This window comes from Blennius ocellaris (assembly GCF_963422515.1).
Source record: "Blennius ocellaris genome assembly, chromosome: 16".
Lineage (NCBI taxonomy): Eukaryota > Metazoa > Chordata > Actinopteri > Blenniiformes > Blenniidae > Blennius > Blennius ocellaris.
The window spans coordinates 12,760,986-12,780,871 of NC_137665.1; the positions used below are offsets into that span (position 1 = coordinate 12,760,986).

Below are 19,886 nucleotides of genomic sequence, written 5' to 3' on the forward strand. Positions count from 1 at the left end.
CCATTTTAGCTTGGTTTAGCCTCAACCAGAAATCCTGTGGAATGTGGGCATGGCATGCGCTCCGATTATAAACGGCCCTGGACAGAGAAGATCTCAAGAATACCTAAGAAATGCTTCATCTTGAAGTTATCTTTTCTGAAATGCCTGATACATACTCTTGGATAAGAAAATTTTTTGCAGCAGTCCTTGTGTCTTCATGCTCTGTGAGTGACTGAAGAATTTAAACGAGGCCTGACCAAACACAGTGAAGGATCTCACGTAAAACAGGCCAGAGCCAGATTACTCTTTTATTTATGATGAATGCGAAACACGAGGGCAACGCTTTCCTGCAAACTGATGCACATATATGATGCATAACAGGAGTTGATGAAAGCTGACTTTGTTGTGCACGGTGAACACGCATGAAGTGAAACAACAGCAATTATCTAAGGATAGAAATTTCATGTCACTCTTGAGGATGCAATAAACTGTAACAAAAAAAAAAAAGCTTTTTATATGTGGGTGGGGGTGAGAGGACACTTGATCCTGATAGTTTTAAAACTCAACCCTATATAAATGCATCAGTTTTTATAAATACTTAGTTTGGAGTGTTTCTCAAATCAAATGCATTCGGCAAATGATTGTGTTTTCTGAGGAAGAAGGTGTCCGAACTGATTATAGGACAACTCGTCCAAGGACAACTGAAGACCGTGTCTGAGCTGGTGCACGGTGTGTCCCTCTTGACTTTGTGATCTGGGCAGCTGCCCACTTCGCCCATAGCAAAATCAGCCACTGCTTATGTTTTTGTATCAAATATGCAATTCTTCCAAATTCATAATGCTGAAAAAAAAATAGTCGTGGACGAGTTGTCCGTTCACCATCCGGGACTTTAAAATAATGATGAGTCGATTGAGTGTCCTTCAGTCTCGATTTACTCACTGAAGAAAAGATTACAAACACACTTAATCTTCCCACTGGCCTTCCTCCACTCTGGTTCTAAACATAAAAACAAAGACGGTGTTCACCCGGGCTGCGCTGTGTGCCGACGTCACACTGCGCGCGTTTACTGGAAAATCGCGCCAAAATGAATGAACTTATATATGCTTCTAAAAGTTAAAATAGAGGTTAAAACTAAACAAAACAGCACGACATGACACCACACTATGACAAACGCTCTACAGTAAAAACTTCAACATAAACTACTACATTTACAGACAAACAGCACAAAGTTGCGGCAGTGAATTCCCATACGACTTACCATCAGCCATTAAAAGCAACACTGAGGAGTATGGCGGGAGGAACGACAGAGGCCCGGGAGAGACAAACAAGACAGAGTACAAAAAGGTGATTCAAAAATAAACTATTGAGATAAAATTCACAAATACTCAACATAACAATAATAAACATGAATTGAAAATAATAATAATAAATAAAGTGCATTTTTAACTCCGTTACACTTATATTAAACGATCTCAGGAAAGAGACTTAATTTGGCTCTAGTTTGTATGCAGGGCGTAATGCTTTCGACTGTGGCTCCCCAGACAGAAAGAGACTGCTGGTTATGGCTGTCAGTTCCAGTCATTACGGCCCGCTGGATGTCCCTGCACCTGGAGAGATGTCAGCTCGTCCTCTCGGTTTTGTTCGCCTGTCTGCTCTCTCCTGCTGCCTAATACGTTGGTGAGAAGCAGCCTTACTTAGCCCCAGAATGGAGAACAATCCAAACGCCGTTGTCATCGGTCTCGTGATTGAGTAGGAAGTGTTTGTTTCTCGCATGGGTCGAGTGACGGCAGGAAGCTCGTCTTGCAAAGCGCTGTGCGAACTTCTGAATGTGGGTGTTTTCCCTCTTTTGATGCGAATCTTGAAGTCAAAACAAATCCCTTTCAGAAACCAGATTAAATTGCGGTATTGTAGAGAATATGGGACTCAAATCAGCACTGGGAACGTAAACACTGTGGAAAAACTATCACACGCTGCAAATTGTTGCCATACTCCACCGCAACCAGAGAAAAAGGAGAAGTTACCTTCAGAGTAAGATAAGAGACTATGGTGCCTTTTCCATGGAGGGAATAATTAAAATAATTTAGTCAAAAATGTAGTAAAGTGATTGCTTCAAGGCTTTTTCTTGCTGTTGATTGTGTGCCATGCACAGATGACATGCACTGTCAAGGAAGAGCGAATGCTGCACTCTGGCTTATCGCCAAAAGAGAGTTCCACACCTCTACCCCCAAGGATATCTGCTTCTGAAAGACTTCCTGAGAGTAAAGCCCCATTTTCTTTCCCAGGAAATGGCCTTGAGGCTGACTTGAGCTGATTTGTAACTCTTCACAGAAAGAAGTGTGTTGGTGGCCATCACAGTCCTCTTGCATTTGATCGGTGGCCGTGTGCCAACTGTTCCAGCTCCACTCCTCCTCAGGCACGAGTCGCAGTCCCATGCCAGTTCAACTGCCATGTTGACTTTGGAGGTGGACAAGAGAGGGAGAGAGAGGCAGACTGGCAGAGCACTTGAGTTGGCCGGTGAAGGTTTACCTTGGGTTACGACCAGATGCTCTTTCATCCCACTGTTGAAGCAGTTTAATGGAAATCATAACAATAGCTGCATGGCAGTATTAATGCTGCTCTGGCAGTTTCTGCTGGCATCTCGTGAAAAACTGTAGGTTTTTGTGTCTATTTGGCACAATAAGTCTAGTTAAATCTTTTATATAGATTATAATGGCTTTTGTTTTGCTGTCAGCTGTCACATTTTCCAGATACGGTCTCAACTCATTGAGATAGTTTGAATGTTTTTAAGGGTGCATGCGTGGGTTTAATTTGGAGAGGAAACTGACGGGAGATATGAAGGAACTATGAAACTGTAATTGTGTGCAAATCACTATCACTTATGCACAGAGCACATGCAAAAAAGGACGGGATGAGTGGGAGATGGTAAGCAAGAAAACTGCCTTGAGCAGGAGGAGAATGTTGGTGCAAGAACAAAAAGAGTCAATTTAGTTTGCAGCCACCCTGCTTCCCCCCCCCCCCCCCCCCCCCCCCCCCCCCCCCCTCCGTCAAAACAGAGTTCAAGGCAAATGGAGTTAAAGCAGGAGGAGCCAAAGCTGAACAATCAAACAACATTATGCATGAAGGGAAATTAGCTTCTCTCACTGGCTGCTTATTGTTCAGTCCCAGTCTGTTCCCATCTGCAACCCTGAAGCTGGTTCTTCGCTCCCCTCTATATTAGGAGCCCTGCTGTTAGAGTTAATGGCAAAAGTAATTAAGCATGGTCTATTCCAGCCTGGGGCAAGATAGCTGGGGCTGTTGCTGTAACAGTGAATCCTGCACAAGCTGAGATACTGAAATCACAATTGTATTCCTCTCATTATATCTGGGCCACATGAGATGATGTCTGAGTGATGATTCCGCTGTGGTTTGTGTGACTTCTTCTTTTTTTGCAGAAATGCAAAAAACAAAATGAACGGAAAGTAACAATATGTTGGCAAAAAAAGTGGGGCATATTCAACATAATAAAAAAAAACAAAAGATAGCCTTGCATTGTGTTTTTCTCCCTTCATCCAATCACCTCTCCCAGATTCTTACCCTTGACAGATTTTGACTCTGCACAAGTTACCTTCAGTCCAGTCTGCAGATCTGCAGTCTCGGTCCAGACAATGTCACTGGAGCAAACGACAAATGCGATGAGAGTCCTAAAACAGTGGTCTGTGGGGCAGATGGTCCAATCTGTCAGTTTCAAGTAGAAATGACTGCTTTTTCAAATGAATTCCTTTCTGTTTGCATTGTTTTTTTGGAGCCTCATGCAGAGTGATCAGTGGAGCAGCAGTGGCAGAGAGCTGCCTAATTACGAGTGAATTAGCATTAGCATCAAAGCCATTCTCTGAGGGTACATTTGTGTTAACATGCATGCTGAAGGCAGAAATTGTGTGCCCGGAAAAGAAACAGACTTTTGCCCACATTAGTCTGAAGACAAAAGCTGTGATAGATTTCGGATTTCCCTGCAAATTAAAGCAAAAAGGACATGGATTTTGGACATTTATTCTGAACGAGATTGCATTTAAAAAAAAAAAAATTCCTTTTCTTAGATTTTTGCATGTTTTCTTTTATGTTTTCAGATTCAGTAAAGAAAAATCATTAAATTGAGCTTTTTGCATTCTATATCCCTGCTTTTAAAGTTGGTATTTAAAGGACAATATGCTACATCTTCAACGAAAAGACTTTCTTGGGTTCCAATATGGCCAGTGGACTGAGATAAATTGTTCACCCCTATCCTAATATGTTGAAAAGTGAAACATGAGGCGCCAATATAACAACTCACTGTTGTGTAATAAACATCCCAACCCCCGTCCCTGCGTCTTATCTCCAAATGCCTTCACTGTGACAGATCTGCCCGTGTGTAATAAAGCAATGATAGCGGTGCCTTCCTGTGAACGTGTCGATTGAGAGTCATCGGTCAGAGAGTGTGTTTAGATATCACCACACAGGTGATGACCTCCGTTGCCCTCATCGGGAAATTTCCCTTCCCTCTCTGCCGAGTCCCACTGACAAAACTTCCCCTCATCTAAAACAGAAGCCCGCGGTGCATTAGAATGGCAATGTGAAGCAGATGTGGTCACTACTAGACGTGGACTTTCTCAGAGCGCTTGAGCGTAATAGGAGACGTGAGGACGTGACCCTGTGCTACTGCTGAAAGCTCGAAAACCTCTGATGTGACCGAGTCTGTGCCGTCGATCCAGAAACAAAGTTCGCACGCAGATGGCGGAGGGATTTTTAAAATGCACCCTCCATCACAAGTTTGCACATTTGCACTTTGCAGAAAGCCAGGCCTCAGATTTCGCGCTGCTCTTCACTGTTCAATGAAAGTTGCATTGGGGTTGCGTGTGGGAGCTCTTTTGAAGTGTGAATATGTACCGCTAAGGCGTGCGAGGGTTCAGTTTTCCATGAGAGTAAAATGAAATGACAGGAAGCAAGTGGAGAGACGTGAGGTTAGACGGTCAGACAGTAAAATGAAGGGCTGGTGATAACAAGGCTGCAGCTACAGGCATGCTCTCTGATGCTGAGGTTTACTGTGCACCTCCTGTGGTCCACAGGCCTCGTCATGGGAATACGTACACAGTCATTAGTCTCGGATAGATGTCTACTGGAGGCAGGGCTGCTTTTAGCCACAAAGAGGGATTAAGATTGTTTTAACTGTAGAATTAAGGGATTAAGGTTAAGACTACAAACTTCCTCACTCTCAAGCCCAAATATTTATTGCTCTTTTTGTTTTTTTGTTTTTTGGGCAACCGTGACCTATTTTGGTGAAGGAGTAAACAGCTATAGACGATTGTCTGTGGTTTTCTCTTTATTGTCTAATGAATGGAAATATGTGAACACCCATGTTGAACCAAACAAGGCTCCCCAGCACCCTCTTGTGAAGTGATGATCCAACATAAAATCATTGTGGTCTGCCTAAAAACATTCCCTCACATCTTAGACGTTGTGGCTTTTATAGTATTTTAATCATATTTTCATGATGCAATGTGTTTTCTTGTGTCTGTGTAGCTGGCAGGCCTGGGGTGGGACAGAGAACATGGCTGAACCACGGCGGGAGAGCACCAGCAGCCTGCAGAGGAAGAAACCTCCGTGGCTTCGGCTGGACATTCCCACAGCTCAGATGTCACTCGATGAGCCTCCCACTTTTGTTCAGGTGCTTTTTTTTTTCTTCTTTTTTTTTTTTTAAATCTCCTCTCTGTATTTATCACCTTTGTCGTTGTCTTCACACTAATTTAATGCATCCTCTTTGCAGCCGATGAAGAGGCAAGGGTTCCTGCGCAGCATCAGCATGCCAGTGGAGACGTCTCACCTCCAGTCTCCGCCCCGTGACCTGTTTGACACCCGGCGGCCTGTCTTGCTACGCCAGTCCTCCATCACACAGACCATAAAAAGGTAAAAGCAGCTAGAAAACAAAGAAGCATAACAGGTTTAGTATCAGATTCTGCAACCAACATTAAGTCTTGATATTAAGGCCTTTACTTTACTTTTTCACATTGCAGCTTGAGTTTGCAGATTATCAGATGTCATGCTGTATATCTATGCTGGACATTTTTAAATGAGAGCTGTGAGTTAAATGAAAGCTGCTAGCTGCCTGTGTTTCCCACGGTGTGTAAAAAAAAAAAAGAAACGACTTTCCCCTTTTGACTGCAATGGCATGACTTTCCTTACCTTTTTCCAAATTCGGATGCTGCACCTGATTAACATCCTGATGCCATTCTGTTTGGTAATCACTCTCCTAATGTTTCCAGATGTCGGTGAAGAACTTTACCTAACAATGTGCTTCGCTTTCTGTCCGTCTGCATGATGGCCACAGCACTGTCCAGCTGCACTTTACCTTTTCACTGCCTGTTGTTGTCTTCTCTCTTTTTCTCTTTGCTCCCTCTGTCCCATTTCGCCACCTCCTGGCCCTGCTCTGTCTGGTCGCAGCAGCAGGAGGGTTCACTTTGAGAGGATTAACACAGTGCCCATAAAGGGGCAGCGGGCTGCGCGGCGCAGCACCCGGAAACACCACTCGCTCTCCAGAACTCTGCTCAGGTAGGACAGGAAATGCTGCAGGAGGCTGCGATGGGTTAGGGCAAGGATGAAGGTCAGATGTGTGCTGAATTATTTATTATGCGTGATTATGGAAGACTTGACTGAGTACTCATGTTATGCTTGGTTGCCCCAGGAAATATTTTTAGAAAGCACTTTTTTTTTTAAGCAGTTTTTGCTTGGTCCACAAAAACAAAACAGCTTTCTCATACTGAATCTGCTGAAGCAAACCCAATAGGTTCACATGAGGGGCCTTTCTGTGTGGATTTTACATCTCCCTGTCTGTTTGTGAGGGTTGATTGGTGACTTTAAATCTCCTCCAGTGTGGCTGTCACTGTATGAACTAGAAACCTGGCCACGATGTACTCTGCCTGTGCAGATAGTCAGAGGGGATTGAACCAAACACCCCAGGACACTTGGCTGTACACGGCACTGAAGTGGGATGGATGTATGGAAGAAATAGCCATCACAGACACCAAATAAAATCTCAGTTCAGCAATTTACATAATTTCCCAAACTTTTCCAACTACAGTCCAATAGAGAAGGTAATCTGCTTCTTAATTAAAGTGGCTCAAACAATGTCAATCCGGAACTCGAAATCTCAATCCTGTGATAGTTCTGGGAAGAAAGTTTAATTTTCTCTTCGAGTCATCGAAAGCAGTGATTATGGACAAAGACAGCATACACTCGCATGATAAACACACAGACAACCAGACACACACACTCTCACATTCACACCTTTTAGGGACACCAATTAATCTCACATAAAAGTTTTGAGACCATGGAAGGAAACTAGAGTAACTGGAAGAAACCCACGCACTACGGGGAGAATATACAAACTCCTCACAGAAAGTCATTGTGTCATTATATTAGTCTCAATTTATTTTTTTCCCTCAGAATTGTACAAGAAGCTTTTATCTTGCACACAGTTTGTGATACTCTCCAGGTTGACCTTCAACTGTGTTTTACGATTAAGAATGTCAGGTTCCTGCTGGTAAGTGGTCAGAAGTTGACATTTTTCATTTTAATTCAGAAAGACACAGGAAACATGCTGAACTTTTAAGTCTTGCTTTTAGTTCTAATAATTGTTTTTATTGTATTGCATTATTTTGAGATTTCCCATTGTTGTTGCTAAAGCTAGGGATTTTTATAGATTTTTCATTATAGGTAGTTTTTTTTGTCACTCAGTCATCGGCTGGTGTGTCATGTCATTTCCACAAAGGTTGTTTTTTTTAATGAGTCATATAAGGAACTGAAACTAAAAGCAGTCAATTGCCTGCTCCTATGTCCTGAAATCACTTCTTTCAGCCTGAAAATGTCACGCTCATTTGTGAGTGTTTTTTAGCAGCCAGATCTGATGTCGGCCGGCTGTGATTAGAAAAAGCTGGACTGTGACAGTTTTCAACCATGCAGTCAAGTCATGAAACTATTTTAAAAGGCAATGACCAGACAAACCTTATAACATCCTGAAAAAGTCTGAGTGGAGGTCGTGATGAACGCATCGAGCTGAACTTCACTCTGCAGCTGCTAATTAGTGCCAAAACAATGAGCACGCCTGAATCCTCCTTTGAAAAATGTTTCCATTTCCATTTCCTGGCCTCAGGGGCCAGTAACATTGTTTTCTCTGGTACTTATCAGGATTCAACTTCAACACGGTGATTGCATGTGTGTATATATATCAAGATTAGGTGAAATTCACCTGCATGTGTGTGACACAAATATATTACAAGAATGAAAGCCACACACGTTGTCATCGTGGTAATTGGATTTGCTGATGTCAGTTCAGATTAAGAAAATAAGTAAGTCCTGGTTGATTTGAACTCCAGTAATCCTCCTTTTATTACCTCACTTTGAATATATTGCCTGTGAGAGAGTATATGACTGCACTATGCATATTGAGTACATTCTGTGTGAGTGTGAGTGAGTGTTCTTCTTTCCGGGAGTGCTTGGACATAAACATGCCGAGGCTTGTTCCCTTCTCTGTGCCCATTACGTGCACTATCTGGGGCACTGTTTTACATCCTGAGAAATGTTTTCTTATCGGTATCTGACATGTTTGCCGACACACTCCTCCATAAACGGGGGGGCCTTTTGCAAAGGGCCATCAATGAGTAGCTCTATAGTCGTTTGCCAAGGTGGATGTATTTACTCTGTCTCAGCATAACAGGACTGAACATTTGATGTCTGTGGTGTCAGGGGAACGGCAGACTGGTTTGGGGTCAGCAAAGATGGCGATGCCACCCAGAAATGGCAGAGGAAAAGTCTGCGGCATTGCAGCCTCCGCTACGGGAAGCTGAAACCGCAGGTGATCCGGGAGATGGATCTACCCAGTCAGGACAACATCTCCTTAACCAGCACCGAGACCCCGCCTCCTCTCTACGTCCCTTCCTCCCAGCATGGCATGCAAAAGGTACACGTGTAAAATAAACTTTTGCTTTAAACCCCAAATTATTTCATGAAAATATGTCATGTAGATGTAAAGCTTCCTTTGAACAGCCTTAAAACCTGGGGGTTGTAGGAAGTGGGTCACACGATTGTCTATAACTGACCTGCTTGAGGGACCTAAGAAGTTATGAATCATATGGATATTAATTATGCATGAACTACAGCTGATCGGCCTTTTTTGAAACTGCTTGGATTATGTTTTTCACTGCAAATAGTTACTGCTTGTGAGTTTATCTTTTTTCAAAAAAGTAGATTATTGAAACCATATGACATCATGCTTATGAGAAGTTGCACAACATTGCTCTGACGAAAACTCAGACTTCCTTTCCTCTTAATAGATCTGAAGAAATTACGCTATTATTTAGAGTGTAAAATTCAGCTCCAGGTGGTACATTGAGTTCTGCATGACAATCGCATAGTGGCATCAGAAGCAAGAGAAAAATATTAGATGCAATACATCAGGTGCAAGTAATGTACAAAGTCATGTTATATTTGGACCAATGCAGTCTTTACATTAAGCATAATTGAAGTCAACTTATAGTTCAGCTTTTCATAGTGGTTTCCCTCAATAACAATAAAGACCTCAAAAACATTGGCTTAGCACACAAGCGCAATAACCAAAAAAACCTTGCTTTTTCTGATTATAACTAATCTCAGGTTTGTTCAATATTTGGCATAAAAAAAAAAAATGTCTGTCCTGCTCTCCAGATCGTGGACCCATTGGCACGGGGACGAGCATTTCGCATGGTGGAGGAAGTGGATGGCTACAGCGTGCCTCAAACCCCCATCACCCCTGGAGCTGCCTCCATTTGCTCCTTCACCAGCTCCCGCTCAGGTCTCAACAGACTGCCTCGCCGGCGTAAGAGAGAGTCTGTGGCAAAAATGAGCTTCAGGGCAGCGGCAGCACTGGTCAAGGTGAGAGAGGCCATGAGATGAAATAGTTAAAACTAACATTATGCAAATAAAGTGCACCTATTCAGCTAGTCTCTGTGATCTAAATATCATCATGCAAAAAGCAATAGATATATTTTGGTACACTTGTTTTCATTATTTCATTTTCTGCTCTTGAACTAATCCCCCAATGTGGCTCTCTGAATTAAGTCTTCACCTTGAGTTGTGGGGGATAACAGGAAAACAATCCAATGTAAAAACTCCAACGTCTCTGTTGCAGATAGCATTGATTTGCTGAGGTGACTCTTGTTCATGAAAGCAGCCATACGGATACATTTTGGTGTCTTAAAGTATTTAGTGGTGGATGGATCTGTAAACACTTGTTTATATGCATGTGCTTGTTTTCCTCAGGGACGCTCAGTACGGGAGAGCACACTAAGACGGGCACAAAGACGAAGCTTTACCCCGGCCAGCTACATGGAGGAGGACGTGGTTGACTTCCCTGATGAACTGGACACATCTTTTTTTGCCAGAGTAAGAAAGGACAACACAGACGTGTTATTATTCAGCTGTGACGTGTTCACTTGCAATCGCAAATAAAAAGAACTTCAGCTTTGAAATTGCACCTCTTTGCAATAACAGGATGCCACGATTTTCTTTCCAGGATATTCTGATGCATGAGGATTTGTCCACGTACACAGACGAGGTATTTGAGTCTCCGTCTGAGGCGGCTATGAAAGAGGCAGAGCCCAGCGACAAGAAGGACGAGACAGAGCTGACAGGCAGTGCCCTAGATAAGACGGAGCTGGAGAGGACTCACCTCATGCTGTGAGTGACAGTGGGAGTCACTGAGGCTGTGCTGATACCAACGTTTCGTTTTAAAATCCATTAATGCTGATGCTTTGTGATGGACAGCAGTTTTGCTATGACAGAGGCAGGAAAAAAATGTCAAGCTGGCAGTGAGGTCGGTGAAATAAATAACTTGCTGTACATTTTGTCAAAGAGAATTGAAATTGCATTTCCTCATCAGACCCTTTTTGCAAAATAATCCTTCAGGGTGTGTATGTGTATAACATATATATATACACACATACACACCAACTCAGAATCGAAAAGAATCCACATTCGAAATGATAAATGAGAAACACTTCACAGCATTAACAATTAAATGAATGCTTGTATGAATAGCATTATGTTATTTGGTGTTCTAAGTTTATTCGTTTGAAACCACATCCTGGATATCAGCCACAAATGCTCAATGCCCAACATCAGAATTCTGAAAGTGTGGGAGGAGGAGTCTGCTCACTGAGCTTGAACTCCGCCGACTCTGATGCCACACAAGCTTTATCTGAGGCCAAGTAGTCATCATTGGTTGGATCTCGCTCCAAGATATTATGGTTAAAGGCTGTTAGACTGTTGATACCTTTTATACCTATGATTTTCAAGCTTATTGCGTCAGAAGAATTAATTATTTTCCATGCTCTGAAAATTTGTATTTGCTGCTACTCCAGTGGAACACTTCCCCACAGTGAAAATAAGTGTATTGCGTGACAAATAAGAGAAAGAAGCTACATTTTTTTCCCCATCTCCTCTGTTGCAGACCTCTGGAGCGAGGATGGCGTAAAGCCAAAGAAGGGACTCCAGGACCACCAAAGGTGCCCTTGCGGCAGGAGGTGGTGAGCGTCAACGGGCAGCGGCGTGGCCAGCGCATCGTCGTTCCCGTCAAAAAGCTTTTCGCCCGAGAGAAGAGGCCCTACGGACTGGGCATGGTGGGAAAACTCACCAACCGCACTTATCGCAAGCGTATTGACAGCTACGTCAAGAGACAGATAGAGGATATGGATGACCACAGGTGCTCCATCAATACTTTCCCAATGATTCTTTTATTGTCTGACACTGATGGATGATGAGTGAGGTACTTCTTTTTTCTCCCTTTTTAAAAAAAATGTATTACTTGTCTTCTGTCTCTTACAGGCCTTTTTTTACATACTGGATCACCTTTGTCCATCTGCTCATCACTATCTTAGCTGTATGCATCTACGGTATCGCACCGGTGGGCTTCTCCCAGCATGAGACGGTTGATTCTGTGAGTCCTCGATCAGGTTTTTTGAGACTGTCATCTCCTTAGCTCTTTTGATGTGGTTTTTATTTTTTTCTATTTTGGATTTTGTCTCATTCAGGTTTTAAGAAACAAAGGTGTGTATGAAAATGTCAAGTTCGTACAGCAGGAGAACTTTTGGATCGGGCCGAGTTCGGTAAGCATCTTTGTTAGTTTCAGTTTGGTGTGACTGACTGTATTGTTCTTTTTTTTTATAATACGAAAAAAAAATTGTTTTTGCACCTCTATCTTCCCCTTTTCAGGAAGCCCTGATCCATTTGGGGGCCAAATATTCTCCCTGCATGCGGCAAGACAAGCAGGTGCATGATCTTATCAGGGAAAAGAGAGCTATCGAGCGCAACTCTGCCTGCTGTGTGCGGAACGATCGCTCAGGCTGTGTCCAAACCTCAGAGGAGGAGTGCTCGGTGTGTAAACAAACTCGTCTCTTCAGTTTGAACTCCCCTGACCTCTGTAATTCAGCTGCGTTAAGAAGCCGTGTGCAGCTCTGACCCTGTCTGTTTGTATCCAGAGTACTCTTGCCGTTTGGGTGAAGTGGCCGCGGCACTTCAGCACTCCTCAGTTAAATGAAAAAGACAGACAGTATGGCTCAGTGTGCCATCAGGATCCCAGGTACCACACGCTGATATAAACCACTACATTTTCAGTGCATGTAATATAATCACTTTTTCCTTTTTTTTGAAAGTGGCAGCTTTGTTTTTCCAGTGAAAAAGGCACAACGAAATACAAGAACTTGATGCAGAACCATAGCCGTTGCTTATCAGATCTATGTAACATGCTGTTTTTTATTAATAATGACAGGTTATGGCTCTGTCCTTCTGGAAAATGTCTACCTCTGCTGCAACAGATATCTTTATCAAAGCTGGTGTTGGTTATAACTCATTATATGCTGGTATTGTTTTACTCTCTGTGCTTGCAGGATATGTTTAGAGCCCGCCTCGGTGCCACCTCATGAATGGCCAGATGATATTACTAAGTGGCCAGTGAGTATACACAACACTGTACAGGCTGAAATATGATGTCACCCACATATGATCTGATCTAATCTTGAAATGTCTTCAAGCCTTTTAAGCATGCCTGATGCTTTTAAAGCTGCACAATGCATGCAAAATGATAACATGTCCTTCAGTAACCAGTAGCAAATTATCATGTTATTTCTGAATTAATAATTATTGGATAACAAATAAGTCCCCTTAATTTTTTCAGTGATGTGCTGCATCTCTATTATCATTTACATAAAATCTGGCAAACATTTGACCCCCACACATATCTCAGAAACCAGCCCACCTGTTCATTAGAGCAAATGTTATGGCTACGCACTTCAGTCTGATGTTGTTTCTGTGATATCTGTTTTAGATTTGTACAAGGTACAACACAGGGAACCATACCAACCTGCCTCATATAGACTGTACTATCACAGGCCGACCCTGCTGCATTGGAACCAAAGGGAGGTGAGACCGATAAATAAAGTGCATCAATTCCACTTGATACACATCCGCTATTTCTTTGCTTATTAATTGCTATTTGCTCTCTTTAAGGTGTGAAATCACATCCCGGGAATATTGTGACTTCATGATGGGCTACTTTCATGAGGAAGCTACACTTTGTTCGCAGGTAAGCAGCTGTACATTTTGCATACACACACAGACTTAGTCTCTGTGTGTGCATGCACTATGATTTTGAGGGTCTTTCAGTTGACACAATGCGTTCCCTGGTTGTTTTCACCGTCATATCTGAATGCTTAATCATGACTTAAACCCAGGGGTTTGCAACCTGCAGCTCCTGTATAATTGTTCAGTTTGTTTTCATCCTATTAATATAGGCCTGAATACTTATGAGGCCATTTCATTTTTAGGAGAAGCCCCTTGTGTCTTATTTTGCTGTAATAGCTCAATACAACAGACCATTGACTTCATTGTAACCTCAGTCTTGACGTGAAAAAAAGGTTAATATTCCACCATGTGGTATATCTGTTCCATCTAATTTCGACTGATCAAACATTTTCCACGGAGGAAGTGTGTAGGAGTCTGAGACCCATTTGTGCCTTGGTTGTATAATATGTTGACTCCATTTTCTTGATTTTACATCCTCAATGTGTCTTTTGCCCTTCCCCAGGTGCACTGTATGGATGATGTATGTGGATTGTTGCCTTTCCTCAATCCAGAGATCCCAGATCAGTTCTACAGGCTGTGGCTCTCACTTTTCCTGCATGCTGGGTGAGTCAGTCGCTTTCAAAATCACAAATCGGAAATTGTGGTTTATTCTGAGTTTCACCTGGCAAAATAATCAAACGAAAATGAGAGTGGGTGCATTTTATTGCACTGTTGAGAAGTTACTCTGGGGAGTTTCCTGGCAGTTTCTTTTAGGCTTTTTAAAAAATGTTGATACGCATAAGGATATTACCAAGCAACTGTCCGATTAAAAGGCAAGGTTGGCTAGTGAGAGGGATGTCTCTACCAACAGGGTCGGGCTGTCGAACAGTCTGAGCCAAAATGAAAGCACCTTGAAAGTTTGTCTTTGTCTCGGGACGACAGGTTACATCAGTTTTTGTGAAATCTGGTTCAGGGACAAACAGTGATAAAGAAAATGATTAAAAGATCAAAATCGGTTTGCTTTATTGGACACATATATTTGACACGCACAAGGAAATTGGCTTTGGTTATCAGAGTGTGTGCTCCCATCACAACAAAACAAATTCTGAGATGAATGAAACCAGGCTGGATGAATAGATAGACACGATAAATACTGGACTAAACTAACTAAAGACACGAAGATGCAAAGAAATACAGTAGTGAATGTAACCTAATTGTTACATTGCTAATTGTCAAAAATCTCAAACGTGTTAAAAACATGCTTTTGCAGCACGACCTGTCAGTCAGCAGAAAGCTGACCTCCCAGTTAAGAGGAGCAGGGCTTCCTCTTCATGTTGTCTGCTATCTGTCTCTTGGGTAATTAAACAAAGTGCCCTCGCTGCACCGACTCATTAAGCTTCATCGAGATGGAATCTGATTTTGTTGTTGAGCAAAGTCATTCCGGCTGGGCTGGTGAGGGTTTTGCTTCTCCTGCACGGAGGGATAATCTTCTCAACACGTGTGGCTTTTCACACACACACACACACACACACACACACACACACACACACACACACACACACACACACACACACACACACACACACACACACACACACACACACACACACACACACACACACACACACACACACACACACACACACCTACCTGAAGCCTTTTGTCTGTGTCTTCTCTCCCAGAATCCTTCACTGTCTGGTGTCAGTGGCGTTCCAGATGACCATCCTGAGGGACCTGGAGAAGCTGGCAGGGTGGCTGCGCATTTCAATCATTTACATCCTCAGCGGCATCACTGGCAACTTGGCCTCCGCCATCTTTCTGCCCTACAGAGCAGAGGTGACCACCTGTTTAGAAATGGACACACATCGAAATAAGTGTGTCTAGATTAAGAGCTTTCTCTCTGATTCGAAATGTCTCTAAGCGCCTCCATGTGTTCTTTTTTTTTGCTCTACTGTTGCTGTTCGTGTCAGGTGGGTCCAGCTGGATGTCAGTTTGGGATCCTGGCCTGCTTGTTTGTGGAGCTGTTTCAGAGTTGGCAGATCCTGGCCCAGCCCTGGAGGGCCTTCACCAAGCTGCTGTGTGTGGTGCTCTTCCTCTTTGCCTTCGGGCTGTTGCCCTGGATCGACAACTTTGCCCACATCTGTGGTTTCATATCTGGCTTCTTCCTGTCGTTCGCCTTCTTGCCCTACATCAGCTTCGGCCGCATGGACCTGTACCGCAAACGCTGTCAGATCATAGTCTTCCTGCTGGTGTTTGTCGGGCTGTTTTCAGGCCTCGTGGTGCTCTTCTACGTCTACCCGATCAAGTGCGAATGGTGCGAGTTGCTCACATGCATCCCCTTCACAGACAAATTCTGCGAGAAGTACGACCTCAACGCTCACCTCCACTGATGTAGGGGCACGGCGACAAAGCATCAGGTCAAAGAGATGTGGACCGGCTGGAGGGCTGCTTCTCCTCTCTCTGCGAACTCTGACTATATGGTTGTGTTGATGTATTTTTTTACTCTGTCGATATGAATACCTGTAACACTCATCATAAGAACATCCTTTAATTCACCTAAAGTCCTTGTCACTCCTTCACTGTCCAGTGAAACAAAGCCACGGCACATCTGAGGCTCAACAAAGCGTCCAGCTGCCCTTTACATGTGGTTGAGGAGTCAGACAAGCCAGTGCTGGTACAAAGACAAGGATTGTTCTTACACTCACACTCCAGACATAGGTTTTTATTAGTAGTAGTATTCAGGCAACCTCATACAGAAGCAGGGACAAAAATCAAGTATTGATACCTTTGGTGCCTTGTTGATAAATGTACCAACTACTGCCATATTTTTGTTACATTATGCTGAGCACTCGAATGTTTTCTTTCATTTGTTTATTGCTTCTCAAGAAGTGATCAATTTTTTTGAACATGGTAGTGTTTTAGCTACCTGTCTACTCACATGTAACTGATGAAAATAAGAGTCAACAAAAAAAATTAAGAACAAGTAAAAGTGAAGCTGTCTGATGCCTCTTCTCAGATGTATGAAAGTGTATTTTATGCTTTGATCCAAGTCATGAAGACAGAAAAATCTCAGAAGACAGAAGTGTTTTTGTGCTAAATGCATGATCAGTGTGTTCAACTTTCACGGGATAACATTGGACAAGCAGTCATTTTAACAGTTTACAAGAAGAGAATTGGATTTGTAATTCAAATCAGGATCTGAACATGTTTGTTTTGGAAAATATGCACTTAATAGAAAATATCTCACACTCAATAAAATGATGCAAAAGCCAGTTAAAGCCCACAAAGATGGTGTAACAGTGATAAATGTTTTTTTACTACACAGATTTCATTTTCATTTTTTTCATTTTGTTCTTCGTGATTTTTGTTTTTTTGTTTTTTTTAACTTATAAGTTATAAAAAATAAAAACGGTATTTAAAAATATCATTTCATACAGTCAGATTTTTTCTTTTGCCAGAGATTTAGAAGTAAGATTTTAAGAGATGATTTTGGGTTTGTGTATTATGAGTATAAAAATTATAATTTACTTTTCAAAGATGCACCCTCATAAGTTATATTACCCGTGAAAAATAACTGGTAAAAAAAGTTGTTGCTTGAGTTTGTGGCTCTTCTCTTGTTCCTCTCCGTCCTCACACACCTTGAGTCCTTGTTCAGTGGGTCACTGATATTATTGCGCTGAACTCGGGGCAATGATGCACACCGGCCCTTTTATCTGTCCATCTGTCTGCTCTTGCTCTTTTCGTCTCGTCATTCCCCGACTCCAGGTGTTCTTGGTGGAGGGAGGGAGAGCGGGTGGTGTGAGGGGCGGGGAAAGGGGTTGAAGTGACTAGCAGCCGCTGTTTCGCCGTGCGTATGCCTGCCCGCTGAGCGTGTACTCCATCTCCTGGAACTGCATGTTGGACACCGAGATGGCCGACGGGCCTTTCTGCTTGAAGCCGGCCTTGAGGTAGAAGGGCACCAGGAAATCCTCACAAATCAGCAGAGCTCTGCGCAGGCCCGGCATGCAGCGCAGGTACTGCAGGTAGCGCCACAAGAGGATGGAGCCCTTCCCCTGCTGACGACAGTGGCGGTGCACCGACAGGACGTGGATGTGCACCGCAGGGGTGTCGGGGACGTGCTGCGTCATGGCCTCCTGGAGGTCACAGATTTCATCAAATTACATCATTATGAGTCACATTCAGTGTTACAATCGAGTCACACGCGTCGGGAAGATGAGAGTGCACCTTTATATATTCTTCACAGAGTTTCATTACCTGTGAGAGTCTGTCTTTGCCCCAGCCAGAGCCGATGATGAAAGCCACCAGTTGCCCCTCTTCAAACCAGCCCAGTGACAGCTCGGGGCACTGACCCAGAAAATTAAGCACCTCATCCAGGGTAAGAGGACACTCTCCAGACACCGAGACAAATGCTGGGAGGTGAGTAGGAAACAGGTCAGTTTCATAGGAAAAAATGATGATCAAGGTAATCTCCGCTAATTTAATATTGAATCCAATAGAAGCACCAATTTAGTTGTAGAAAGCTGAATGAAAACACAGAAGGTTCATCTTTTTTTGTTGTTTTTTTGTTATTTTTTAATTGCATTGATGTCTTTTGTGTCGACATGTTGGGTTTGTTGAATTATACATTAAAGTAATGCTCAGTGTGTGGAAAAAGAACTCACCTTCTCTTTCAATCTCAAACACACTGATGGCGTCTTGTGGTGTGAGATTTCTGAACTCGCTGGCGGGGAGTGTGTGTCTTCTTTGTTGCAGAGGGCTGACCACGCTGACTGGCGTCTTCAGGAAGAAGGGCTTGAGGAAGGGTGAACTGCTGACCCGCTGTGCCATGATGCTCCACAGATGCAAGAACAGGAGGGCTTTTTTTCTTCACAGGACTCCTTTGGCTCTTCTTGCTTCTTCTTTTCCAGTCGCCTGCAGTGTAAAGTTTATCGTGACGATTCCACTGGTGAAGGCAGAGCCTCTTAACAAAACTCTCCTTGTTCTCTGTTTGTCTCACAGCTCTGACTGGAGTCTGACTTAAGTGGGCTGGATGCTGACCTTTGTGGCTCCGTGTCTCTTGTCTCCTCCTCTTTTTCTTTCTGTCGGAGCTCATACTGTGAAGTGGGTGTCCTAAAGCCGGAAATCTGTCTGGTCACCTGTCTCCCAAAGTCCTTAAATCCTCCTCAATTTAAAATGAAGTGTATGTCACTTCATGCTGCTGCTCATGGTGCAGATTTTTATTTGATTTAGTCATAGATTTTTTTTTTTTTTAATCTCAATACAGTTTGAACCTTTTTAACCCTCTCTGCTTTTCAATTAACTTTATTTTGGAGTAATTACTGTGAATACCTGGGTTCTCTGTGGTATTTCCAGTTTTTACGCTGACAGAATATTCTTGTAAAGCTCTTACTGACATGTGATGGCAAATGAACATTCACATTAAGCTGGCACGTGTTTGCCGCACGTATGGGCCGTGTGTAGAATGGGCCAGACGTGTGTGAGTGTGTGTGGATGTGGTGATGCACATGTTTTCACAGATCAAGGGCACGAGGGCTAATTCAGCTCCACTAAGTGTAGTGGGAGATTTGTGGAGGGTTGCTATTAGGATAATTTCATGCCTTTAATAGATTTAGTGCTGACTAATTAAATGGGATAGCACTTGCTTTGACTGACCTCAAGTGAACTTATTGGTACTTTTTTCACTCAAGATTTTTTTTCCTCTCTTTGTATTCACTCGAATAAAAACCAATATTGAAGATTGCTCTTAAAGGTGAATAATAATAATATTTCAGGTAGCCTAATGTTATTTCATTTGATCTCACTTCCCTTTTGTTCAATCGGCTTTGAAGTGCCTTTTAATTTCATTACAAGAAACACATACAAACTCATAATCTTAGATTAGATCTTGGATTAAGATCTTAATCTGATGTGGTTCAGCAGTGCAGCCTGCCTAAAGAAAGTGGAGAAAAACAAAGGCCTGAATGACTGATGAAATGACAACTGGTTATCTGATTACCAGCCCACAACTTCCTGTTTCACTGAAAGTGTGTGAACGCGAGAGTGTAACACAACATGTGCTTCAATTAAACTGAGGCTAGAAAAATAAGCAGCATCTGGTTTGTGTAAGGTACAGGTTTTGATGAACTAGCTGTTGATGAAATCTGTTGTAACTTCTGGTAATTAACTAGTAACAATCACACTGGGCCCTAAAACCACACAAATCCAGTCTGTTGTTTTTTTTAATATGTCATCTGAACTATTTAAACCATAGAAATCAATGGTTTTACCAGGTATACACTTCAAGATTTTAAATTCTGCTCTCCTCCTTA

At 42.8% G+C, this 19,886-nt stretch overlaps 2 protein-coding genes across 3 annotated transcripts in view; one reads left to right on the forward strand and one right to left on the reverse strand.

Annotated features, from left to right (window-relative positions):
- Window positions 1-17,261, forward strand: part of rhbdf1a (rhomboid 5 homolog 1a) — a 31,889-nt gene extending 14,628 nt beyond the window's left edge. The window contains exons 2-19 of one of the 2 annotated variants that reach the window (XM_080511611.1): window positions 5,512-5,656; window positions 5,756-5,895; window positions 6,430-6,537; window positions 8,731-8,944; window positions 9,688-9,894; window positions 10,282-10,404; window positions 10,535-10,698; window positions 11,471-11,722; window positions 11,845-11,956; window positions 12,051-12,125; window positions 12,232-12,393; window positions 12,498-12,598; window positions 12,906-12,969; window positions 13,343-13,437; window positions 13,525-13,600; window positions 14,102-14,202; window positions 15,261-15,414; window positions 15,549-17,261. In XM_080511611.1, the coding sequence (XP_080367737.1) occupies window positions 5,540-5,656; window positions 5,756-5,895; window positions 6,430-6,537; window positions 8,731-8,944; window positions 9,688-9,894; window positions 10,282-10,404; window positions 10,535-10,698; window positions 11,471-11,722; window positions 11,845-11,956; window positions 12,051-12,125; window positions 12,232-12,393; window positions 12,498-12,598; window positions 12,906-12,969; window positions 13,343-13,437; window positions 13,525-13,600; window positions 14,102-14,202; window positions 15,261-15,414; window positions 15,549-15,968 (2,685 nt within the window). In that variant the 5' untranslated portion in view covers window positions 5,512-5,539 and the 3' untranslated portion in view covers window positions 15,969-17,261. The remainder of the gene's footprint in view (window positions 1-5,511; window positions 5,657-5,755; window positions 5,896-6,429; window positions 6,538-8,730; window positions 8,945-9,687; window positions 9,895-10,281; window positions 10,405-10,534; window positions 10,699-11,470; window positions 11,723-11,844; window positions 11,957-12,050; window positions 12,126-12,231; window positions 12,394-12,497; window positions 12,599-12,905; window positions 12,970-13,342; window positions 13,438-13,524; window positions 13,601-14,101; window positions 14,203-15,260; window positions 15,415-15,548) is intronic. The other variant, XM_080511612.1, reaches the window with a different exon arrangement.
- A 144-nt stretch (window positions 17,262-17,405) lies between these two features.
- On the reverse strand, window positions 17,406-18,405 carry aanat2 (arylalkylamine N-acetyltransferase 2; the record flags this gene model as incomplete). The annotated part of the gene is made up of 3 exons (XM_080511178.1): window positions 17,406-17,711; window positions 17,833-17,987; window positions 18,240-18,405. The coding sequence occupies 3 exons, from the start codon at window positions 18,403-18,405 to the stop codon at window positions 17,406-17,408; spliced, it is 627 nt and encodes a 208-aa protein (XP_080367304.1).
- Window positions 18,406-19,886: the final 1,481 nt, after the last annotated feature.